Raw genomic sequence first — 25096 nt, 5'->3', positions numbered from 1 at the left:
GTGGACTCTAAAAAACAAAACATGGCTCTGAAGAACCTAGGGGCAGGACATGAATAAAGACACAGACGTAGAGAATGGACTTGAGGATACAGGGAGGGGGAAGGGTAAGCCGGGATGAAGTGAGAGAGTGGCATGGACACATATACACTACCAACTGTAAAATAGATAGCTGGTGGGAAGCAGCCGCGTAGCACAGGGAGATCACCTCGGTGCTTTGTGACCACCTAGAGGGGTGGGATAGGGAGGGTGGGAGGGAGGCTCAAGAGGGAGGAGATATGGAGATGTATGTATACGTATAGCTGATTCACTTTGTTATACGGCAGAAGCTAACACACATTGTTAAGCAATTATACTCCAATAAAGATGTTAAAAAAAAAAAAAGAGTATGTGCAGCATTTTACAGTACATGTTAAAGCCAGGAAAAGAGAGAAGGAAGAAAGGATAAAGGCCTGCAGACGTCCACGTACCACACTTGGACCAGTGGAGGGAGGCTTCTGTCCAATCCTTTTTGAAAGTGGAGCTCTGGACCTTCAGCAGCAAAGTGAATTCATCAACCAGCAGTGCTTCCAGTTCGAGCAGCATCCACCTACACGGCAGCTCTGGGATAAAGAGCTGTGCGTTTGCTATTTTAATTCTCACTCAGTAGAATCAGGTTCATGTGAACACAACTTGCATGAGCTCCACTTATATGAGCTGATGTCCACTAGAATCTGCTAGTTGTTCGTTATTACGTGTATTAACTTATCTGTATGGTCACTGCTACTGTTTTCTTATCTTTAACCCTTTGATTGGTAATAGTGTTCCGTCACTTCCAAACTATTAACAATCAGTTATCTCATTTCTGCACTGACTTTAGTTAAGATTTTCTACAAGGGACGACTGTATAGCACAGCGAACTTACCCAATATTCTGTGATAACCTATATGAGAAAAGAATCTAAAAAAGAATGAATATATATATATATATGTATAACTGAATCACTTTGCTGTATACCTGAAACTAACACAACATTGTAAATCAACAATGCTCCATTAAAATTAAAATATTTTAAAAAGTAAGAACAGCAACAAAAAACAGAATTTTCCAGGAGCAGAGATAAAGTTGCAGATAAGAACTGATAGGCCTGTTATTTAAAGAAGTTTCTTTAAATAACACACCTCTTCTTTTAATCACACACCTCTTCTAGGGTAAGAAATTCAGAAAAATGTTTTGATGAAAGCTTTCCAGAATGCAAAACAGAGCTTTGATTCATATCGCTAGTGTTTTCATTGCAAGATTTGGACTTTCCTTCTTTAATTCAAAAGATAATAATGGAATAATCGGAACCATTTTGGAATATTGACTATAATCATATCTTTTAACATGTTTTGTAATAGAGAGTAATGTTTATTAATAATCTAAAGGAAAGACTCTGTATATAAAGATTATGAGAATAGACATAAATGCGAAGGACACTTCTAAATGCTTTCAATTTAAGAATGCATAGAATTATATCCACCACCCTCCCCCTCCCTCCAGTTTCCAGAAGGACACTTCACATTTTCTTCATAGTTTCCTCCCAACAAACATGGTAACAAGCTGAGAATAGCAATAAAGCAGCGATGGGCAGGCAGCCCAGAGGGAAACAGAAATTGATCAAGGCAGAATGGCAGATGGAGAGAGGGCTCAGAGGTCCTCTGTGGGGGTCTCAGAAACCTGAGAGCCGCCCACAATCAGGGCGCCCAACCGTGCCATCACAGGGTACCCTGGGTTTCTTTGGTTCTGTAGCCTTTCAGCTTTTACATGTCACTTTATTTATCCTCAGTGGTTAGCCCAACTTGGCCAAGTGGGAAATAAAGATACAAGAGTTTACTTCTAAGAGGTGGGTTCTGCTTATGATAAAACCATATTTGTGACTCATCTGTATTAGTATTAGAAGAAAGCAAGCTTGAGGCCCCCTTGGGGTTCTGCCTTGATTCACTTGCATTTAAATCATGAAAGGACTCGTAATTAGGGCAGTGCCTGCAAGGGAACTTAAAAGAAGGAAACGAGCTCAGAAGTTCTGTATTTATAAACAAATGTTAAAACATTGCTCAACAAAGGAAGAATGCTTGCCTAGCTGCACTGTTTTTGATGTGCTCTCAGTTCAAAAAGGAAAATCAATAAAAACAGTTTAGGGCACTAACTTGGGAACTCAGCACTCAGAGCATGTTTGAAAACTGGTGTGACACGATGAACTTTTGGTTTCACTTGCACACAACTGACTGCCCCAAATACAGATGTTAGAAGATGGTCTGGCCAATGTTTACTTGGCTCAGATTCTGGTAAACAGAAATGTCAAGTTCGATGATTTGGGTGAAGCTTCAAAAGTAAGGTCAGAATGATTCCTTTTAAAAAAAAGATGCAAATCGTAGTATAATCCTTCTATCATTCCTTTGAAAATGATACTTTCTTAATGTAAATAATCTTGCTTAATGAGTAATGAAATCTTGCTTGAGTTGTGATTACTATTTGTTATAAACTCCCGCTGGGCTTCGCTCCTCTTATTTTACTTTGTGATATCGTATTTTGAAATCACATTTTAGTTTCATTTTAATTCAGAGATTCATTCAACAATAAATTTGTAGACAGCTGCAATGGGCAAGGTCAGTAATTTTTTAAAAATATGGTAGTTCTATTTGTAGTTTTTTAGGAACCTCCATTTTATTGTTTTCCATAGTGGCTGCACCAATTTACATTCCCACAAACAGTGCAGGAGGGTCCCCTTTTCTCTACATGCTCACTAACACTTGTTATTCCTTGTCTTTTTGATGATAGCCATTCTGACAGGTGGGAAGTGATATCTCACTGTGGTTTTGGTTTGCATTTCCCCGATGATTAGTGATGTTGAGCATTTCATGTGTCTGTTGGCCATCTGTTGTCTTCCTTGGAAAAATGCCTGTTCAGGTCCTCTGCCCATTTTTTAATCAGGTTGTTTGGGTTTTTTTGATATTCAGTTGTATGAGTCCTTTATATATGTTGGATATTAACCCCTTATCAGTCATATCATTTGCAAATATCTTCTCCCATTCAGTAGGGTTTTTTGTTTTGTTGATGGTTTCCTTTGATGTGCAAAAGCTTTTTAGTTTGATTAGGTTCCAATTGTTTCATTTTGCTTTTGTTTCCCTTGTCAGAGGAGACAGACCTCAAAAACTATTGCTAAGACCAGTGTCAAAGAGAGTACTGCTTGTATTTTCTTCCAGGAGTTTTGTGGTCTTTTCATTTAGGTCTTTAATCCATTTTGAGTTTATTTTTGTATACAGTGTGAGAAAATGTTCTAATTTCATTCTTTTGCGTATGGTTTTCCAAGCACCACTTATTGGAGAGACTGTCTTTCTCCACTGTATATTCTTGCCTCCTTTGTTGTAGATTAATTGACCATAGGTGCATGGGGTTATTTCTGGGCTGTGCTGTTCCACTGATCCATGTACCTGTTTTGTGCCAATACCATACTGTTTTGATGACTGTAGCTTTTGTAGTATAGTCTGGAGTCGGAGGCGAAAAATCACACATCTGTTTTAACTTTCCTCTGGAATTGTTGAAATTTGCTTTCTGTAACCAATCCCCCAAATAAATCCTGATGTTGCTTAGTTATTTAAGAATTGGAAGAATTCATCCCATTAACCTTTGTTTACCACTACTTTCTTGAAATGAATTCTTTTTCAGGCTTCTTTTCTTCTTATCTCAGAGGCTAGCTCCTCCTCTTCTATCAGATTTCCTAATTTCACAGTGTACCTGAGTTCTGTCCTAGGTCCTCTTCTTTATTTACACTACGCATGTAGGTGATTTTACAGTCCTCTGGCTTTGGACATTATCTATACACTCAAGAGTTTGAAATCTGTGTCTCCAATTACAGTCTCTTTTATGCTTTGTTAGGATATCCAGCTGCCAACTCAGCAGCTCCGGGTAGACAGGTAACAGGTATCTGAATCTTCACATTTCTAAAATAGAGTTCCCTTCCTTCCCGACCCCCACCAAATGCAGTGTCCTTCAAGCTTCTGCCTTCCCAATTAGTAAATAGCACCATAGTTTTTCTGGGTTCACTCCAAAACCTCATATCATTATTGGTTCCATCTTTCCTTGCACATGACTCACAACTAGTACATCCAGTTGCTCTTACAACAAATATTTCTCAAACGTAACCATTTGGCAACATCTCCATGGTTACAGTCTTAACCCAAGCCATCATTATCATCTAGACCACTGCACTCTCCCTCACCTGTTGTCCTTCTCTCTTTACCTCAGCATCCAGTAGGTGGTTATCTTTCTAAAGTGTGAGAGCATGTCACCCTCCACATTTAAAACCCTCCAATCCCTTCCCATTATTATTATTTTTTTATTATGCTATGCTTTCGTATTTAAGGAACCAAATACCAAATCCAAGGTCATGAAGATTTTACCCTATGTTTTATTCTAAGAATTTTATAGCTTTAGTTCCTAAACTTAGATCTTTGATCCGTCTTTTGAGTTAATTTTTTTAATATGGTATGAGATAGTATCCAACTTCATTCTTTTGCACATGGATATCCAGTTTTCCCAGCACCATTTGTTGAAGAGCATGGTCTTGGCACCCTTGTTAAAAATCAGTTGACCTTACATGTGTGAGTTAGAGTTAGGGTTAGGTCAGTGCAACCTCTTTGGAATCAGTTTACTCTAATGAATCTAGTGCTCTTGTGGACCAGGAATAGGTGGGAAGTATATGAGCAAAATTTACTCATTATGCTTGTATTTGGGGTAGATTCCAAACCATCATTGCCCTGGCACATAAATCATCAAATGTCAAATCCAAAGCCTCAGAGGAAAGAGTTCAGTCCCCAAGAGAGCAGTGAGAGCCTGACAGTGTAAAACTTTGTCCAGAGTGTATCAGCATTAAATTAGCACTGCTGAAACAGTACCTTGAAGATTTGCAGTAACACCTGGAAATTCCTTCCAATGTGCATATAAGTAGAATCCTGGAAGCTTTTTATATGACTTGTCTTATGGCCTTACAGATTTAATGAACCAAATGAAAACTGAATCTCTGTTCCACATCCCATCCTTTATCTCTAGGTAAGACAAAATCTATTCTTATTTCAAAGTGGAGTTTTAAGTGTCCATGTTTCTTAAGCCACATTTAAAGGAATCATATCTTAAGTAATTTTAAATGTTGTCTGTCTTCATCTTGTACATAAAACTCCAGCAAATTTAGTATTGGCATTCATCATGCTCTTCAAAGCAATCTAATGTGGGATCCTCAACATTTCTGTGTCAATAAAATAAGTTGTGGAACTAGCAGATTCGATGAAGACCTGCTTCATCCTTGCCATACTGGATGTCTGGATGCCATTTGGGTGGGGTTTAGAAGATGGGGGAGTGGAGATGTTTCCAGGCCTGAGTCCCTTAACAGCAGAGATGTGGAAGGGAGGAGGAGATCCCCGAGAGACTGGCTGTTGACTACAGAGCACTGCCACGTGCCTCGTGGTGGCACTCGCTGGATTTGGGGCAGCTGTGGTGTTCTGAGAGGAAGACCGGAAAGTGTTACAGGAGTTGTTGGATTTGAACAAATCTGCTTGGATCGGAGCAGCCCAGTCTGAGCCTGGCCACCACCGCTTTGCCCACATCTGCTCTGTGGGCACACGGCATGTCTCTGTGGGTGCTGGGTGCTGGGTGTACGGAGAACCGCCGGCTCGGGGCAGGCGCAGGCAAGGACTCTTGTTGATATATTGAGTGTTTTTATCGTGAAAGGGTTAGGGTTTTGTCAAGTACTTTTTTAGCATAAATAAGATGATCATGTGTTTTTTTTCCTTTCATTTTTTTATTGTGTATTACATTGATTGATTTTTTTTATGATTAATCATCATTGCCTTCATGGGATAGATCCCACTTGGTCATGGTGTATAATCCTTTAATATGCACTGACTTTGATTTGCTACTTTATTTATTTATTTATTTATTTTTCGGTACGCGGGCCTCTCACTGCTGTGGCCTCTCCTGTTGCGGAGCACAGGCTCCGGACGCACAGGCTCAGCGGCCGTGGCTCACGGGCCCAGCCGCTCCGCAGCATGTGGGATCTTCCCGGACCGGGGCACGAACCCGTGTCCCCTGCATCGGCAGGCGGACTCTCAACCACTGCGCCACAGGGAAGCCCTAGATCTTTTTAAATGTAGACATTTGCTGCTATAAATATGTTCTGCGATTGTTGAATACTTCCTATTATTCTTAGAATAGAATTCAAACTCCTCACTATGGTTTACAAATCCCTACATGCACTGATCCTGACCAGTTCTCTGGCGCTGTCTCCTTCCACTCTTCTCTTGGTTTGCCCGGGAACTGTTTTTATTTCCTGACTTACTAATTAACTTAGTGCTTTAGTGTAATAACATTAAATAGGTGAGTGACTGATTAACTTAATTCCTTAGTGAAATAGCAATAATGTACCTTTTGATAGCGTGTGGAACCGTTGCTGTGTATCTTCGTGAAAAGTTTAAACATATATGGAAAAAGATTGAACGTAAATGTTCATAGCAACATTATTCGTAGTAGCCAAAAGGTGGAGACAACTCAGATATCCACCATCTGATGAATGGATAAACGAAATGCGGCCCATCCATACAATGGAATGTTATTCAGTCATAAGAAGGAATGAAGTTCTGATGCATGCTGTAACATAGGTGAAACTCAAAGACATTCCACTAAGTGAAAGAAGCCAGACACAAAAGGTCACATGATATTTCATGATTCCATTTATATGAAATATCCAGAATAGGCAAATTCATAGAGACAGAAAGCAGATTAGTGCTTACCAGGACATGGGGCGAAAAGGGGGAGGAAAACCATCACTTTAGTGGTGATAGTCACACAATGTTGTGAATGTACTCAGTGTCACTAAATGTAAATTTTATGTTATGTATATTTCACCACAATAAAAAAAAATCAATTCAGTTTAAAAAATATGTTTTTTTCTGTGCAAACAGAAAAAAATCTCATTTTCAAATAATGTTTTTTGTATCAGTTATTGAAAAACAAACCACATAGTTCAAAGACCAAAGTTTAAAATGAAAGATAAGTAAAATGATAAAGACTCACTCTTTTACATTACATTATATCCAGTGTCAGAGTGCTTGATATTAAATGGATTTTAAAAATCCAACTATTTTATTTATTGTTTATTTCAGATGAACATGCCGGTGGCTTCAACTCCAAAGGGTTTATCTCAACAGATAAATGAAATCTGGTGGTAGACAGTGCAGAGAGGATGTAGAGCAGGGATCAGTAAACCGCTGCTCCTTCTATGGGAATACAGCCCTAGCCATTCAGGTACATATTGTCTATCCTGATCCCTGCTCTTTCTATGGGAATACAGCCCTAGCCATTCAGGTACATATTGTCTATCCTGATCCCTGCTCTTTCTATGGGAATACAGCCCTAGCCATTCAGGTACATATTGTCTATCCTGATCCCTGCTCTTTCTATGGGAATACAGCCCTAGCCATTCAGGTACATATTGTCTCTGGCTCCTTTTCACTGCAATAGCAGAGCTGAGTGGTTGCAAACCTTTACAGGAAAAGCTTGCCCACCCTCAGTTTAGAGACTCCATTTCATATTTGACATCACTGAGGATTCAAGCCTCCTCTACAATGTACTCCAACATCCTCAGTAACAAACTTTTATCCCCATGGCTGGCCAAAAAAAACAACCCGGGCACATTTAGGTAAGGATATCTCCATGAATAAGAATTACACAGTTTTTTCCTCCCAGCTGGATTATAACTTGCCTGAGGATAAGAACCATACTTTATATTTACTTATATTCTTTATACTTTGCATTTAGAAAAGTAAGAACTAGTTTTATTAGGTCTACAAAAAAATCAGAAGAAAATACTCAGGGACACTTTTGATACTCTCTGTCTTCATTTCTCAGAAATAAATTACTGATATTATTTCTTTACATGTTCCTTTGTTATCCATAATCAACAAATTCCACTTGGAAAGCAAAAGGAACAGTGCTATTCTAGCATGTCAAATAAAATGTAATCATGTCTTCTTGCCCTTCCTTCGTCATCATTATTATTATTTTAAATAAAACCAAGGATACTTCAAATGCCAAAAAAAGAATAGAAGCTTTCTTTTAATGTGTGTGTCCCTTGTAACTAGGGGCAGGCAGGGCAAGAGAAAGGGGAGGAGGTGAAAAAAAATTGTAAATCATAATTGCATATCAATACCCTCATCTAAATTAGAAGAGAATGTATGTATAAAATAAATAAGATACACGGATATAATGTGCCACACAGGGAATATAACCTATATTTTATTATAACTATAAATGGAATATAACCTTAAAAAATTGTGAATCACTACATTGTTACACCTGAAATTTATATAATTCTGTACATCAACTATACCTCAATAAACAAATAAATAAATTAGAAGAGGGGAAAAAAATCCAACTATTTTTTTTATTGACAGACTTCTTTAGTACATCTGGAATTCATACATTGAGTGTTACCATAGATAGTTTTGTTTAACCAGTTTAGATTGACAAGATAAACCTTACACTCCAGGACTATATCCTTGCCTCAGTTAAGATTGCAAGATGCTCTTTGTTAATATATTTTTTTAATGAAAGAACATACCTAGAAATAGCTTCATCAGGTTTTAAATTTGTTAAACAGTTATTCAGCATGGGTTTTTTGTTTGGTAGTGGTTGTGGTAATGAAAGCGCACAGAAAGCAGTGGATTGATTTGTACTTTCCTTGAAAGAAATATAAAAGTCAAAGATAAAATGTATTACTGAAAATTATTAGCAAACGTCTAAATTGTAAGTTTATCTTCCTGAACTAATTGTTAATTGAGTTGCATGTGCCAAAGCATGGTCATCGACAAGTGAAAAGGCTCACATTTCCAATTCTGTTGGAGTTTCCAAAGTGATCTGTCACGTAGTGTGGCACCTGCTGTATTATTTTCTTATGTGAACTGTCTGATGAAAACACAGGCATTAGTGAGATCTTAAACATGGAAGCCCAGACAGAAAGCATGATTAGTTCATTTACAGCTGGTTCTTCCCTACTCTATTTATGTGACACTCATCTAGTTCTACCATATAGACCTTAAAAAGAACATTTAAAAAATAAATTTAAAGAGCCATATGTCTTTTTCACTGCGATGACATGCAAGAGCCTCTTCAATCTGGGGGCGAGAGAGGTTGAATTTGTGAAGCTCTGTCTGTGTTTTAAGTTAGGTCAAGTTATATTGTATATGTTAGCTAATTAAGTAGAATTTACTGGTCTGTACAAAATTTGAACTAGCAGTCCTTCACACCATAGTATATTTTTTGCTCTAAGCAATATTGTTGGAATATTGGAAGGAGCATAGCTTAATATTTTTTAAAAGAGCAGACAGACAAATCGGGCCTAAATCTAGATTCAACCACCCGATGGTTGTTTAAATGAAAAACTGTTTATAGATTTGTACAGATGTCTTCATTTTTTAAAAATAATTTATCTTTTATTCAAATTGTTGAATACTTTATATTACAGTAAATTTGATTGAAAAGAATGAGGAAAGAAATCAGTTTTTAAAAATATACTCATGTTGAAATCAAACAAGCCAGCCAAACGGAGTACAAACCAAGGAACCCTGTAGTCTGGTTTGCTTTCCAGAATATGAATACCCAATGGTGGTTTAAATGAAAAACTGTTTATAGATTTGAACAGACGTCTTCATCTGTAAAACCCTTGCTGTGAAGGATTATTATGACATTTCAAAAGTGGGTAATAAGAGGCCGGCCCTCTGTAGGTGTTTGGTGTCTGTGATAATGTTGATGTTAATTTGGATGACTTTCTACAAAAAAAAAAAATTCATGGGCTTCTGTTGTTAGCAGATCTCTAAATGTTCATGTAATTTTCTCCATCCCTCTGAGTGGTTTTAGGGGGAGGGGGTGGGTAAAAATGTAAGATAAAGATGGCTAATTTGGTTAAATGATAGGAATGCGATTTAATCGTTCCCTGTATCCAATTTGCCTAACGGTCAGTTTCTGAAATTGACCGCAAAGCAGCTTCTGTTGGAAGATGTGATTGACCTCCGGAAGGTCCTCTCCTTTTCTGGCTTCTTTGGTATTTCACTATAAATCAATTGTTGCTAAGTGTGGATTTTTAACTGAGATTACATTTGGCAGATAATAACTTAAATCAGATCCCTTTTTGATGAGTCCATGGGGTGCTAATTCAGATTGAATAGAGAGAGCTAAATGTTTGTTTCATTCTCACTCTGAGGTTATAGCCAATAACCTTCAAGGTTTGTGTATTGATAAATCTGAGCAACCCTTGCTTTTTCTCCCAGAGTCAAATTAACATAACGTAAAGTAAGTGCCTGCAGATGAAACTGTTATTTTCCCCCAGCTGTTTGCACCTGGACTGTCACCAGCCAGAGGTGGAGGGGTAAAGGACAAACGCATTGTGGGTATAATCTCGTCTCAGTGATTGGACAATTTGCCATTTAACAAACTTTGGGGAATACTTAGGGTTTTCCTGTTTCTTTCACAGACATGCATTCGTTTCATCGTTTATATTTATTGGGTGCCAGCTGTGTGCCCAGAACTCTTGTAAGTATCATCAATACAGTGGTGAACAAAACCGATGACATCTCTGCCCTTGTGGAGCCTGTATTTCAGGGAGGGACTTAATTGGTTGTGCTCAAGGCTAAGCAGCTGTAACAAGGAAGCCCCCCAGTACTGCAGCCTCTATAAGACAGCAGGTCCTCTCTGTTCTGTGACCGTCCAGGTGGTGCAGCTGGTGGAGCAGCTGTGCTGCAGGCATCCTTCAGAGGCCCAGCGTCTGGCCCCTGCTGCTTTGTCAGCCTTTGGGTAGCTTCTTCATCTGTCCTCCTCACCCGTAGGATCCAGACTGGGCTGCTGCTACATGCAGCTCCAGCCCCAGTGAAGGGGACTCTGGAGTAATTTGTCCCTAAAGTGGAGATGACACAGATGCCACACCATCCCTTCTGCTCATCCTCCCGGGCCCCCTTGACTCTCATTTGGACGTATCACACTTGGCTACAAAGGAGGCTGGGAAATGTAGTCTCTTGCTGGACCAGCTTAAACACAAGGCAGGGGGGTGGGTTTGGGGAAGCAGAGTGGGCTGTACTGCTGCCACCACAGGGGAGAAGGGCAAGGAAGCACCCAGGTTAAATATATGAAATGTCACATGGTGGCAAGTGCTGGGGAGGAAAGGAAAGCCGGGGGGCATTGGAGAGAGATGACAGTTTTAAGGAGTTCAGCAGGGAAGACTCAGTGAGTAGGTGACACTTGAGGAGAGAGCTACAGCAGTGACGGGGTGATGCTCGCAGCCCGGGGAGGGTGCTGCAGACCGAGGCCATGGCAGGAGAGAGTTGTGGGGCGCAGGGCGGGTGCTGGGAAGAGGGTGGGTCGGGGTGGTGGAGTGCTCGTTTTTGGATATGCTGGGCTTAAGGTGCTTCCCCATCCACGTGGAGACGTCCAGCTGGCCGTTGGGTTTGTGACTCTGGAGTTGGGAAAGCAGCTTGGACTGGGAACCTAAAGTTCAGAGAAGTGAGATGCAGCGTCTGACTTAATCCTGTTCTTTACTGTAAAGACCATGCTCACCTCTGTGGGGAGAAGCCGGCCAGGCCACAGGGAGGTCACGGGCTCCTGACCGCAGACCTGTCCGGGTGTGCAGGTGTGCAGGTGTGTATGGAGCTCATTCCGCCCTGAGAGAAGTTCTCATGGCCCCTCGCAGTGGACCTCGGTGCCATGTATGAGGCCCTGTGTAATTGTCCCTGGGGAGGCTGAGGCGCAGGGAGGGGCCAGATGGCGCCAACCAGTTCCGTCCCTGTTCAGCACCCTCTGTGGAGAGTGGGCTCTGGGAAGGGGGCGCTTTTGTTCAGCAGGTTCTTAAACACCGCCTACTCGGGCGTGAGGTTGAACAAGCAGGGGCTCGAGAGGAAGTGGAGCCACGGTTACTGGTGGAGGGCGTCTGGGCGCTGCCCCTCCTGCCATCTCGCCCTCGAATCCACTCCAGACTCAAGCCCCTCCGTACAGTCTCCCCTCTGCCCAGCTCATCGTGCGACACTGAGATCCACGCTGGGCCAGAGACCCTCAAGTGCAACCCGCTTCCATGCACACCTGGACACCTGCACACCTGGACACGTGGACAGGTCTGTGATCAGGAGGCCCATGGTCTCTCTGGGGCCCGGCCACCTTCTCCCCACAGAGATGAGCCACGTTCTGCTCGTCGTTACCTGACAGATGTTTTACCTGCATCCCTGGACAGGGTGGTCCGCCAGAAAGGATCCGAAGGCCATGTTCCGGTTCTCAAGCTGCCTGCATGTTGCTGTGTGACCTTGAGCAAGTCCCTCAAAGTCTGGGTTTTCTCCTCCATAAATAGAGGGTGGTCAGCGGACTTCACCCCATCGTCAGGAGGGTGGGGTCACCGGAGGTGCGTGTCAGCGTCAGGTGGAGGAAAGCACACCAAGGTCCACTCGGCCTGAGCTCCTCCTCGGACTTTCCCGAAAGCAGTCAGAGCCCGGCAACAAATGCCCCCAACACACACGTCTCCCCAGCCACGTTCCGAAGCTCTTTAGAGGCTGAGGGGCAAGGAGGGCGTCTCAGCTACTCGGATTCGCTCACCTCGTCCCACTCCAAAGCGGGGAGCAGGCCTTGCAGGTGCCCCCCGTGTTCTCATCTGTTCAGATCCTCACTCAGCGAACGTCAGGCCTTGTAGGACTGAGACGTCTTAGTCACTACAGACACTCAGTACATCATCGTCCAGTTGAGCTGAGCCCACTGAAATGTTCAGCGTGAAACTGAGCCCATGTACAGTGTGTCCTGGAACGTAAAATTTAAGCCAAGAAACAGCTCTCACTCTGAAGTAACTTGCCAAAGGGTAGTGCTGAGATCAGGGAAGAATCTGATAGCTTAATCGGTTAGGGTAAGACATGCCTTTGTATTCCAGAAAAGTTAAAACTTTCCAGAGAATGTGGATAGTCCTATTCCCGATTCCTTGGAAGTACCCTCAGGATCCTAGCAAGGTGAGGGTGAGATGCCTTGTAGGCATCGAGGTGCTTGGTCAGGGAATTGAGTTAAAGCCGTGGGTGGAAAGAATCTTGAATCTCAGTATCATGGCAGCAGCTACATGTCAGAGAATCAATCTTTTTTGGTTTGTAGTCGATAAATCCTTTTCTGAGCCAGAACTTAGTAGGGTAGAAGCCACTTCATACAGCTGGTACCGCTCCCTCCCCTCTGTTTTTACTGCTCAAGTCAAAAGAATGATAAGAAAATAGGCTTTTATCGGGAACTGATGTGAATGAGTTTCTGAGGGTGGTTCTAAAATCTAATGATATTTGGCCCGGTCTCTCATAGCTTCTGTAGTTATGTCTGCATTGCTGATGTGACAGACTTGAGAATGATGAACCCATTCCCCTTAAAAAAAAAAAAAAAAAAAAAAAAGATGGTGTTTGCTGTAAGGGTTGTCATAAACTTGTCCATATAAACAAGAATAAAGGATGTGGCTTTCGGAGCGTGCTTCCCATGGGGACTCTTGGGAGGGGTGTTTGCGTTAACAAGATGCCTTTTCGTATATAGGTGTCAAAAACTGAGAGGTGAAATGTCCGTATTTTTCTTGTTCATCTTCAGATGCTCCTGCCTGGGAAATGCATAGAGAAATAGCTTATTTGGTGTAATTATGTTTAAAATGGATGTTATGACAACTCAGTAGTATTGAAATCACAGTATTAGCACCCTTCCTTGGAAAGATATGTGTTACCAAGACTTTTCTGATTGGCTTGGGGAAAATAAACCCTGAGTCACAAACCACCAAATTAAAAATATAATACCCATTTGAGGGCATTTCAGCTTATTTGTGTTAGAAACAGTTCTTTTTCTATGAAGGCAAGGAAGTTGACTAATCCATTTTAGAAAGGTTTTAAACAATAAGAACCCAGAAGACTCTCATCTTGATCTACTTTAACCTGAATTCCTGGCTCCCATTAGGGTTTTTCTGAATATCTAATACTCCATTGATTAATGAGTTTAACTTAATCCTTACATCGTAGTTAAGAACTTTATCTTCACTCAAATAATGTATTCAGTCTCATTTTGATAACAGTTCTGCTAAAGCCTGGTATTGACTAGAGCTTGGTTATTTGGTGGAAAGTTTCAGCTAAGGGGCCTGATCTCACTCTGAACTAAACCACTTTCTCACAGACATAAATCAACTTCACCATTTGGTCGCAATAGGTAATACTTAATGTTTCCCAAGCATAGCCCACGATTTTACTTGCATTCGATATAAATTCCTGTTCGTGTATTTACTTACCAGTGTTTGCACAGCTGTGCTTGTGTTCATACATCCTCTTGTGAATTTGTCCACTGACAGAGGCTGTTTCAGGTTTAGATTTCATCTCTATCAGGTCAGAGGTGTAATCTATTTAACTTGCTGTATGATGAACATCTAACGTGTGCAATTTGATTATGACAATATATCTACATAGCTAGAAGCACTGTTTTTTTATGAATATTAAGACATGTTTACAAACAAATATCCTTCAAAATGTGTGATTGGATTAAGATTCTTATTCATCCAGGTCCAAGGCATATGGTTTACGTGCCTTTCCCAGTGGCAATAAGAAACGTGTATGAGGGTGGCCCAGAATCACTGAGTGTAGATACACCAAGATGCAACATTCCAAAACGATCGCTCCTGCTGTTGTATTTTTATGATTCAATAATATCAACCCTGAAGTTTCTCTCTGGCTCTAGCCTCAGGGGTCATACAGTGGAAATCAGGCTTCAGGGGTTGGGATGGGGGTGGGGCCTATGCAGTCAGGGGTGGGGAGAAAGTACCAGGTGGCCTTTTGTGCTGTATGCAGCACAGATGCAGACACCAACCTGTCATCTCTAGGGCTGCCAAGTCCATTACCATCACCGTGAGCCACAGGGGCAAACGGCCCTCAAGATGTGCTTCATCCAAATTGAGATGTGCTGTCAATCTGAGGTCACAGCAGTGTTCGGTCTTTTTCTCCAAAACTTAGGTGTTGTTCAGTAATTTAACAGCTAAGGCGTTAAAAAATGTTCACTGTCTCAGAAATTGGAGGCCTACTGTGAGGTTATGAATGATCCAAGTCCTGGTTTTCCCCTAAAGTTGACCCCCAAAGCATACTTTAGTTCAGCCTGCTTAAAACTGTAGAAGATCTAATTCCAATTAAAGAACGCATGTCGAGTGCTTGCTCTGTGGCCCACACTGCCAAGTGCTGGGGAGGAAGAACAAGATGACAGATTCCCAACTCGCAGACGGTTCTGGTCCAACGGGCCCGACAGCACACGTGTCGGGGCTGCGCGTGGTTGGTGTCATGGGAACAGAGGAGAGTTGCAGGTAGAGGTGCGGTATTCAAGCGATCTCCCGGGCGGAGGGAGTGTCTGAGCCCTCTAGAACACCTCCCCCTGGTCTCATTGATGTTGCATGAAGGCCACTGCTGCAGGGGACCCCGAGTTCAGTGTGAGCACCTGAGCCCCTTAGGTGGTCGAGATGTGCTGATTCCAACCACGTGGTTTTCAGGTACCAGCAAGGTCAACCTGGTGAGGATCCCGTCCACGGCCTCCAGCCCACGGGACACGGCCCTGGCTGCCGTGATCTGCAGCGCCCTGGCCACCGTCCTGCTGGCCCTGCTCATCCTCTGCGTCATATATTGTAAGCGGCAGTTTATGGAGAAGAAACCCAGCTGTGAGTTCTGAGCTCTTTCTGTGTCTTAGCATCTTGGTGAAGGGTGTTGGTCATCACTGCCATCTGGGTGTTTGACGAGAACCTAAGAGGAGAGTCAGGTTGCAGCCAAAGGGACAGAGAGGACATGTGGAAACAGGCATCCCAGGGGCCTGCTCCCCAAGAGGCCTCCTGCCAAAAGGCGCTGAGGGCACGGCCACCGGGCAGCACCACTTCCCGGGGACCTGAGGAGGCAGGGGGACCCCCGCCCCTCGGCAGAAACACAGCTCGTCTGAGTTCTGGCAACACAAGTACCTTACAACTCGAGCTGTCTTGACCGATTGTTTCATATCTTTGCTTCCGTGTAAGAAGAAGTATTTTTAAATGTGAACAACAGCTCTCCTTTCCTTTATAACAGCAAAAGCTGGGGTAGTTCTGGTTGCACTGGGATGTTTGTGGGCTCCTCCTGGGGAAGCTGTCTTGCTGACCGAGTTCTTGGCCTCTGCAGGGTCCCTGAGGGCACAGGACCTGCAGTACAACAGTTCTGAACTGTCCTGTTTCGACAGACCTCGGCTCAGCGCCCCTGCGCCCCACGCCTGTTGTCAGTGCCACCGGGACTCGGCCCAGACCTGCGGTAAGTTCAGCACTTGGGGGCCACTAGGAATGCAGGCCCTGAAGCTGCAAAGAACTGCTCCCACTAGTTTTCTAGTTAAAGCTAATCTAATACAGTCATTCTCCCCCGTCTCCTGATGTTTTGGGTGTTTTGTGTCTCTTAAGTATTTAACAGAAAAGAAGCATCTCATTAAAATTTTAGAATTTCTCAGTAACTTTTTAAGCAAGTTTGCCTTTATTTTGGGGTGAATTGATTTAAAATACTATGAGCCTTTTGTAGAGCAGGGGACCCATCTCCTTTCTTGTCTGGTGGATTCCACCTGAACCTGCATGTAAGTGTCTTAGTGTGTTTTGGGATATCTTAAAGAAGAGGGAGGAGGGAGACCTATTACAGGGTTTTCCACAAACCATAATTGCCTCTGGGGTTATTGACAGAAGTGAAAGTTCAGGGAAGTCCAGGCAGACCCTGGAGATACTGTGGGTTCGGTTCCAGACCACTGCAATAAAGTGAATATTGCAATAAAGTGAGTTACGTGATATTTTGGGGTTTCCCAGTGCATATAATGGTTATGTTTGCACTGTACTGTAGTCTATTAAGTGTGCAACAGCATTATGTCTAAAAAAATAATATATACACCTTAATTTAAAAATACTTTATTGCTGAAAAATGCTAACCATCATCTGAGCCTTCAGCGAGTATAGTAGTAACGTCAGAGATCCCTGATCACAGATCAGCATAACAAATATAGCAATAATGAAAAAATAATGAAAAATTCGAAATATTGTGAGAATTACCAAAATGGGACACAGACACAAAGTGAGGAGATGCTGTAGGAAAAATGCTGTCAGTAGACCTGCTCGACGCAAGGTGGCCACAAACCTTCACTTTGGGAAAAAGCAATAACTGTGAGGCACGACACAGCCACGTCTGCCTGTGATTCAGATGGACTTGGGGTCTAACGTGGGCAAAAACGGGCAAAGGTCACAGCAGCTGGCACACTTCCTGCCCCTGTCCCCACAAACTCACCTCCTCTGCAAAGTAAGAATCAAGGCGGCCGCAGCCCTTCCGGAAGCCTGCCCTCCACATGCTCCATCCCCCCCTCACAGGTCCCCCGGCACCTGTGGTTGCAATAGCGCAGCAGCATTTTGTCACCTGTAACCTTCCTTGCAGTTAAACATTTCCCAATTCAATTGCTTATAGTCTCAGAACTGTCCGATCTTTCTTTTCAAGAAGTTGAAGGGTTCAGCTTTTCAGTCTAATATTTAATATGTGGGGTAAGGCATCTTCAACGTAATTATTTCTCTACTGGCCACTACTGTCTTCTGCTTTAGGGTTAAGAATAAAACATGGGATTTCCATAGCGTGCGTGGATCTGGTTTTGCCTTTGCCTGCACAGATCGTAGACTCAGCTCCTGACAGCACCGATGCCTTGGTGATTCTCAAGGCAGCCCAGGCACTGCCCCTAAATCAGAGTTAGCAAAGAGGATCGCTTGAGAGAGAAACTTGGGTTTGAAATGTGATCAAGTACAGCTTTGTGCAAACCCTGCCTCATCGTCACTTCTATCTGAAAAGAAAGATTAAATACGTGGATGGCTTTGTTGCACGTTTTTGTAATAGAATGCAGAGACTGGACAGCATCCGCCCCCGCTGTCGCCCGCCCAGGTTCAGTGTCGCTCATCATATAAATTGCTTCCTCCTCAGTGGCAGTGCCTATTTTCTTTTCACTTTCATTTTGACATAATTTCAGACTTACAAAAATGTTGGAAGAATAGGACAAAGAATTCCCACATACCCTGTACCTAGATTCCCCCAGTATTAACATTTTATCTCATTTCCACATTGGCTTTATCATTTTTATCTCTTTCCAAGTATGGTGGGTGTACACAGTCGACCCTTGAACACCTTGGGGGTTGGGGCACCCACTCTCCGCCCAGTCAAACATCAACCTGTGACTTATGGTTGGCCCTCTGTCTCTGTGGCTTCTCTGTGTTCACGGTGTCTCCGTATCCGTGGTCCTGCATCCTCGGAGCCACACGCCCGCTGGTCGTGTGGCACTGTAGTATTTACTGTTGAGGAAAATCCTCCGATACGTGCACCCACACAGTGCAAATCCACGTTGTTCAAGGGCCAGCTGTGTGCTTTACATAGACATGTACACAGTTTTTAAATTGCCATTTAAAAATCAGTTGCAGGGAGTTCACTGGTGGCCTAGTGGTTAGGATTCTGGGCTTTCACTGCTGTGGCCTGGGTTTAGTCCCTGGTTGGCGAACTGAGATCCCACAAGCTGTGCGGTGCAGCCAAAAAAAGAGAAAAATCTGTTGCAGATAAGGTGTCCCTTTAGTTCAGTGCTTGTTTCCTAAGAACAAGAATGTTCTCTTACGCAACAGCATGATTAATGCTAATTTCCTAATTTTGTCTGTATGTTTTACTATTTTTATAGCTTTATAAAATCAGAATTACACATGTCTATATATGTAGAGAGAGAAGTCTAGAAGGCTGTTCAGAAATGTGGACAGTGTTTTGCAGCTTATGGAATTAAGGAAGATTCATTTTTTAACTTCTGATCTCATCTCTCTATTTTTAAAGTTTTTTTCTTCAGTGAATGTGTTTTATCTTTGTAACCAAAAATACATACCGCTTCAGTGAACATAATAGTTTGCAAAGCTGTGTGCACATAGATACTTATTCTTTAAGATACATTCGTAGCAGTAAAAAAACAGAAAGTTGTGTGTGTGTTGAGTTAAAGGGTTTAGACATTTATGTTCTGCGCTGCATGGCTATAGCCCACTCTGCACAAACCATCAGCCATAGGTGGAAGTCTCATTTCACGTACCCTCTCATCATTCCTCTTCATCCTTATTTTCATTGTAGTAAAGTAGACATCACCTTAAATTTACCGTTTTAGCCGTTTCTCAGTGTACAGTTGGAAGGCATTAAGCACGTTCACATTGTTGTGCAACCGTCACCACCGTCCCCAGAACTTCTCCACGACCCCAAACTGAAGCCCTGTCCCCTTTAAACACTCACCCCCCTGTTCTTCCTGCCCTCCAGCCCCTGGGACCCACCATCCTACTCTCTGTCTCCAGGAATTTGACTCTTCCGGGTCCTTCATAGAAGTGGTCCATCATTTTTAAGATAAGAAAAAAGAGAAAAATTTAAACCTCATAACCCCTTCCCCCCCGAAAGTCACCCAAAGGGGAATAGGTAAATTTTCGAGAGCAGCGCTGAACTGGTATAAACAAGCACTGCGCCTCACAGCCCTGCCGACTTTCCTAGGGCCCGTGCATCTCATGCCATCCCCGTGCTGTGACGGGGCCTGCAGCGTCGGCCGGGAGACTCCTGCTTGTAGGGTGCACTCCAAGGCCGTTCTTCAGGACAGGTAAATGGGTATTTTTAATCTATATAATTTCGTGTTCCTGCGTGCAAATATACAGGCTACTCATTTACCAATTTTCATGTGAAACTATGGGACATCACTTTTTTAGTATTATGAATAACATTCTAGACATTGTAGGGGGTGGGAACTTTGGCAAGAATTAGCTAAGTGTCTCAGGGTTACTGATAGCCAGTGTAACATTCTTTATTCTTTATATTCCACTAATTTTGTTTTTGTCTTATATTCATGATTTGTGACACTTCCATCATCTGTAAGTAATTTTTAGCATGTCACATACTCAGAGAATTTTAGAACAGCAATCAAAGGAACTCAATTAAGACCCAGGAAACTGCCTATTTTAGACATCGGATTAAGTTTAACTATATTGGTTAGAAGTAGGTATAAAAATTCGGTTTTAAAGTAAACGTAGTAATTTAACTTACTATATTGAAGCAAGTTTATAACAAAGGAAGCATGAGAATTCTGACTCAATAACTTGTTGTTTATTTCATCTAGAAAACTGAAAAGCATAGCTGGAATGTTGCTTTGTAGTAGGTTTTTCTCCCAGTAGAGTACTTACAGCTTTTTCGACCATGTGTCCAGAAACACAGGTCCAGCGGGGGAAGCAATGCCAACTTTCTTCGGGTCCCTTTCGAGGTCCATCTGTGGCGAGTTTTCGGATGCCTGGCCTCTGATGCAGAATCCCAGCTGTGGTGACGACATCTCTTCTTGCGATTCTTATCCTGAGCTCCCTGGAGAAGATGTTCAGTCTCTCAATCCAGAGAGTGCAAGTTCAGCATCCTTGGACTCAAACAGTAGTCGAGGTCTGGTTGGTGGAGCAGTTCCAATTCAAGCTCATCCTGAAAACTTTACAGAAACTACTGATTTATCGAGACTCAACAACTCAGTGCCAGAACCAGCGCTAACTCAGGACGCGCTCACTGCCAGAAATCAGCTGGCTCAGGAGAGAGGAGATGTCCATCACCTGGCCACTCAGCCGTCACCCCAGGTAAGGCAGCGATGGATTCGGTGTGAGCACAGCAGTGACTTAAGGAAGCCCAGAGGGAACAGGACTCTGTCCCCCATTAAATGTGGGGGAACCTGGGGAGAAGGTCTTTCCATCCTTCGTAACTTCTTGTATGTTATAGGAGAATATATTTAAATTAAATTTCAGGAGTCCTTTTTTTTAACTAACAGCTCATCTCTAAGGCCATCCAGGGCAGCCTCATTCTTTTCTCCTCTTGTCACTCCAGCTACCCAGCACCGCACCCCAGCACCATCCTGACTGAGAGATGAATTAGTTATGGGAGCTTCTTGGAAGCAGTTCTTCACCTTTGTCTTCCCCTGGGATGTTCTTATGCCCAGTACTTACATGCTGTCCATTCACGGTCAAGTTAATGAGAATTTAGGTCCCCCACGGCTACCCTTTTCCCTCCTCTCTCTTTCACTGTGGTTTTTCTAGATCGCTTTGCTTTGACTGATTGATCAGTTTCATTGGAAATTGATTGTTGCTTGTGATCTGGCACCAAATACAGCAGAAGAATCTTCGAGATGGAAGGGTCTGAAATCAGGTTTTGGGGTGGGGCAGGTCGTGACTGAAGGGAGATGGGCCCTGTCCCTGCTTTCTCCTCCAGGTGAGGAGGTGGCCTTTGCTGAGTTTGGCTTAATGTGTATAAGCGTTTCCTGAATGTGAGCACATACGTTGTTGGTGTACGTTCTTCTGGAAGAATGATGCCGGCCTTGAGTATGAAAGGGCAGAATCACAGCAACAGGGGCTCCCAGGCCCCGCAAGCCCTGTTCTGCACAGACAGGGCTGCTCTCATGCTTGGTCCTTCCTGCCCCAGATCAGGGACGCGGCCGATGAGCCACAAGCACGCTGCGCGGGCTCCTGGAAAGCACCTCTGTTTCCTTGAGACGTCCTGTCTTTGTCTAATAAAATCAGAAAGAGTCTAAAGTCAGTGTGGATGGAGATAGTTCCTTCTAAGAACAAATATGTGGGTTTATATGCATCTAAATCTGCAGTACTTTTTTTTTAACTATGAAGAAAATCTATAAAGCATGTACAGGAAATTCTGTACTGAAAACATTTGTTGGCTTTGGAGAAAAAACGATGTTGGTTTTCTCATAATAACGGAAATGAAGAAGAGATCAATGAAAGGAGGAAAATCAAACAAATTAGGCAGTTTAAAAAGCACAGACTACGTACCGCTATAGCTGGGAAAGGTCACTTACTGACCTTGTTCTTTGGAGCCGGCCTCTAATTTTCACACTGTTCATGAGGATGATAAGAAAAGACTTAAGAGTTGGCCTAGGTGCATATAGGTCTCAGAATGGACGTGGCCCACAGACCTTTGGACAGAGAACCCCCAGCGGCCCAGAGCAGCTAACGAGCCCCGAGAACGGGTGGGAGGAGGACGCAGAAGACAGGATACAGGGCCCTTTGGCAGCTAATCCCAACATCCCAATCGGATGCCTTGCCACGTACTCTAAAATGAACATCTTAGGACACTTAATATTTAATCTGAGTCACATTTTCATTACAAAATGCTGAAGTTTCTTCTCCATCAAGTCACTTGGTTCTGATGATAAACTTGCTTGTGTTACCTTCACGAATTATCTGTTTCACCTTCTCGTGTATCTACTGTCAGAAGAAAGTCTGAGTGGCTGCAGTGACGGTGCCACCATCAGACTAGCTACAGTTCTTCTGAGTATTGTCAGTAAATAGAATCACTGCTCATCTTAATTTTGTAGCTTGTCCCCAATTTTGTGGTGTAAATTCTAAAACTAAGGAATAAAGCACCTCGAAGCCAAGTCGTGTCAGAAGCAACTCAGCCTGCCCTTTTTCTTGTCTATGTTATTGAGGAGGTGGAGGTAGGGTGGATGAGCCCTTTTGTCCCAGCTACATGGATGCAAAATTGTAGAAACGTAGTTTAGTATGTAAGATTGGTGCATCAGGACATGAATTCTTTTCAAAGAGAGTTGTCAAGGTAATTATGATTACATAAAGATACCTTCAACTCAAAGTCTGATGGAAAGTTATAATGACATATAAGATGAATGAGGAAATGTTACATTCAGGTTGCTCCATGTAATTTATTTATTTATTTTTGAGGTAATTCTCAGTGGCTAAGGACATCACCAAATATTTTTTTTATAAATTTATTTATTTTATGTATTTATTTTTGGCTCCATTGGGTCTTCATTGTTGCACGCAGGCTTTCTCTAGTTGCGGTGAGCGGGGCTACTCTTCCTTGCAGTGTGCAGGCTTCTCATTGCGGTGGCTTCTCTTGCTGCGGAGCATGGGCTCTAGGCGTGCGGGCTTCAGTAGTTGTGGCACGTGGGCTTAGTTGCTCCACAACATGTGGGATCTTCCCAGACCAGGGCTCGAACCTGTGTCTCCTGCATTGGCAGGCGGATTCTCAACCACTGTGCCACCAGGGAAGCCCCACTCCATGTAATTTATTAATGAAGGGTTTTTATAGGCTTTCCAAGATATGTTGTCTTAGAACTATTAGATAATTTTGGCAAATCTAAATAAGACATCCTGAATTCAGGAAAGGGATTGTTAAAATGTAAGTCATTTCCATTTTCTCCATATAATTAAAAATAGCAAATAATATTTTGAGCCCATTTTAAGCGAGAATCTTTTCTAAACTCTGAAAAACACTTCTTTTAGTTGTAGTTACTGAACTTACCTCTTGCAAAGAATTTGATTTCAGAAGCTTTCTATTAATGGACCAGAGGGCAGGACTCCTGGCTCCTCAAGTTCAAGTACAGTGAGCTTGGCCCCTGATGTGGGCTCACTCCTAACTCAGGAGGGCACTGTTTTCTGTTTGGGGGTTTCTGTTTGGGGGGTGGATGAGGGCAGCTGTTGCCAAAACAGCCCCACCCCTTTTTAAACAATTTATTTCTATTTTATTTTCAATGGAACTTTAAATTCCTACCCAGGCACTCACTTGTATTTTAACCTCTATTTCACTTGAATACAAGTTTCATTCACTTGTATTTTAACCTCTATTCACTCTTTTTCCCCCAGCTTTATGGAGATGTAATTGACATATAACATAGCATAAGTTAAAGGTATACAGTGTGACGATTCGATTTATTGCCAAGTGCACCAAGGGACTTTTGTCTGTATTTGCTGTGAGGCTCAGATTTCTAATGTGTGATGCATTTGTTTCCGAAAATTTATTTTTACATGGTAGTCTTCCTGTGGGTAGTTTAATGCCACCCAGAGTCTGATAATGATAGTTATGGTTCAGGATAAAGCAAATAGGAGTGAGGACTGTCTTTAGTCTGCATGATTCCATTTTAATCAAATGTTCCCTAAACACACCTCCCCAGAAGGGAACCAGGACTAAGATATTGAGCCATCACTTGCTAAGATATTTGGGAGAATGAAGCCAGCCTGTTTAATAACAGGAAAAGCTTTCTTTGGTGGTGTTTCTTAACCCACATTTTAAATGTCAACATGAAATAATGGAAGGGATGGTAGAAAAGATATGAGATGACCTGGGTTCTAGTTTCTCAATCTCTCAAAATCTCTATTCTTTCCTTATTGGCCAATTAAGTATAATTTTCCTCCCTGGTAGCATTAATATGGTTGTTATTATTATATCAGTTGATCAACATATTTGATAAAACTACCTTATTATTGAGAGAACCTCAGAAGTTTCTATTTCTAGATAATCTCCTTAGACCTTTGAAAAAAATTTTTTCTGTAAATGTGTCTGATATGTCACTAATGCCAAATTAGTGGTAAGTTAATGAAGGGTTACCGCGTGAATGAAGGTTTCACTCACGTACAATAACACGCAGGTGACCCAAGCCTCAGCCCCTCCCAAAGTGAGGTCACTGTGCTTTTGTGATAAGGGACAGATCTAAAGGCTGCTCTCTCCCGAGGACGTTTGCCCTGTGACGTATGTGTGAGTATTCCAGGGAGGTCATTATAAGAGCAGTCTCATTCCCAGACTCTTTCTAAACTTTCTCCAATGGCTTCACAGAAGTTTTAAGTTCAAAGACTAAGAATAGCATTAATTATTAACCATCTTTGTTCTTTTAAAGAATAGACTAAAGAATCCTAAAATCTTTACCTACAATTGCTTTAAAGGAGTGCAACACAGAAACGAGCTTTAAATGTTTGACTGAAGTTGAAAATCAGCAAAAGAATTGTTCATTGATATAGTTTGTTTGGGGCACTTTTTCATCTTTTAAGGACTGTTTGCACATATGGAGTGACTGTGGGCTATTAGGAAATCTTTATTTTTATTCTCAGAGCACATGGATCCCTGATATTGCGACACCCTTACAGGAACTTCTTGTCCATATATTATAAAATTCATGTGCACAATTAGTAAAAGCTAAGCACCATAAATTTTTACAGTCACAGTTTAAGGCTTTAATT

General features: G+C 42.3%; 1 protein-coding gene across 1 annotated transcript in view; it reads left to right on the top strand.

The window, feature by feature from the left end:
- Positions 1 to 25096, top strand: part of TNFRSF19 (TNF receptor superfamily member 19) — a gene marked incomplete at its 3' end in the record, with an annotated part of 79351 nt that overhangs the window by 54178 nt on the left and 77 nt on the right. Inside the window, exons 6-9 of the mRNA XM_079721774.1 lie at positions 15563 to 15727; positions 16212 to 16337; positions 19575 to 19695; positions 20296 to 20701. Of these exons, the coding sequence (XP_079577900.1) occupies positions 15563 to 15727; positions 16212 to 16337; positions 19575 to 19695; positions 20296 to 20701 (818 nt within the window). The remainder of the gene's footprint in view (positions 1 to 15562; positions 15728 to 16211; positions 16338 to 19574; positions 19696 to 20295; positions 20702 to 25096) is intronic.

Source organism: Hyperoodon ampullatus (assembly GCF_949752795.1).
Source record: "Hyperoodon ampullatus genome assembly, chromosome: 16".
Classification (NCBI taxonomy): domain Eukaryota; kingdom Metazoa; phylum Chordata; class Mammalia; order Artiodactyla; family Ziphiidae; genus Hyperoodon; species Hyperoodon ampullatus.
The sequence above is the reverse complement of the archived record's forward strand: the minus strand, read 5'-3'. Positions and strand labels throughout refer to the sequence as shown.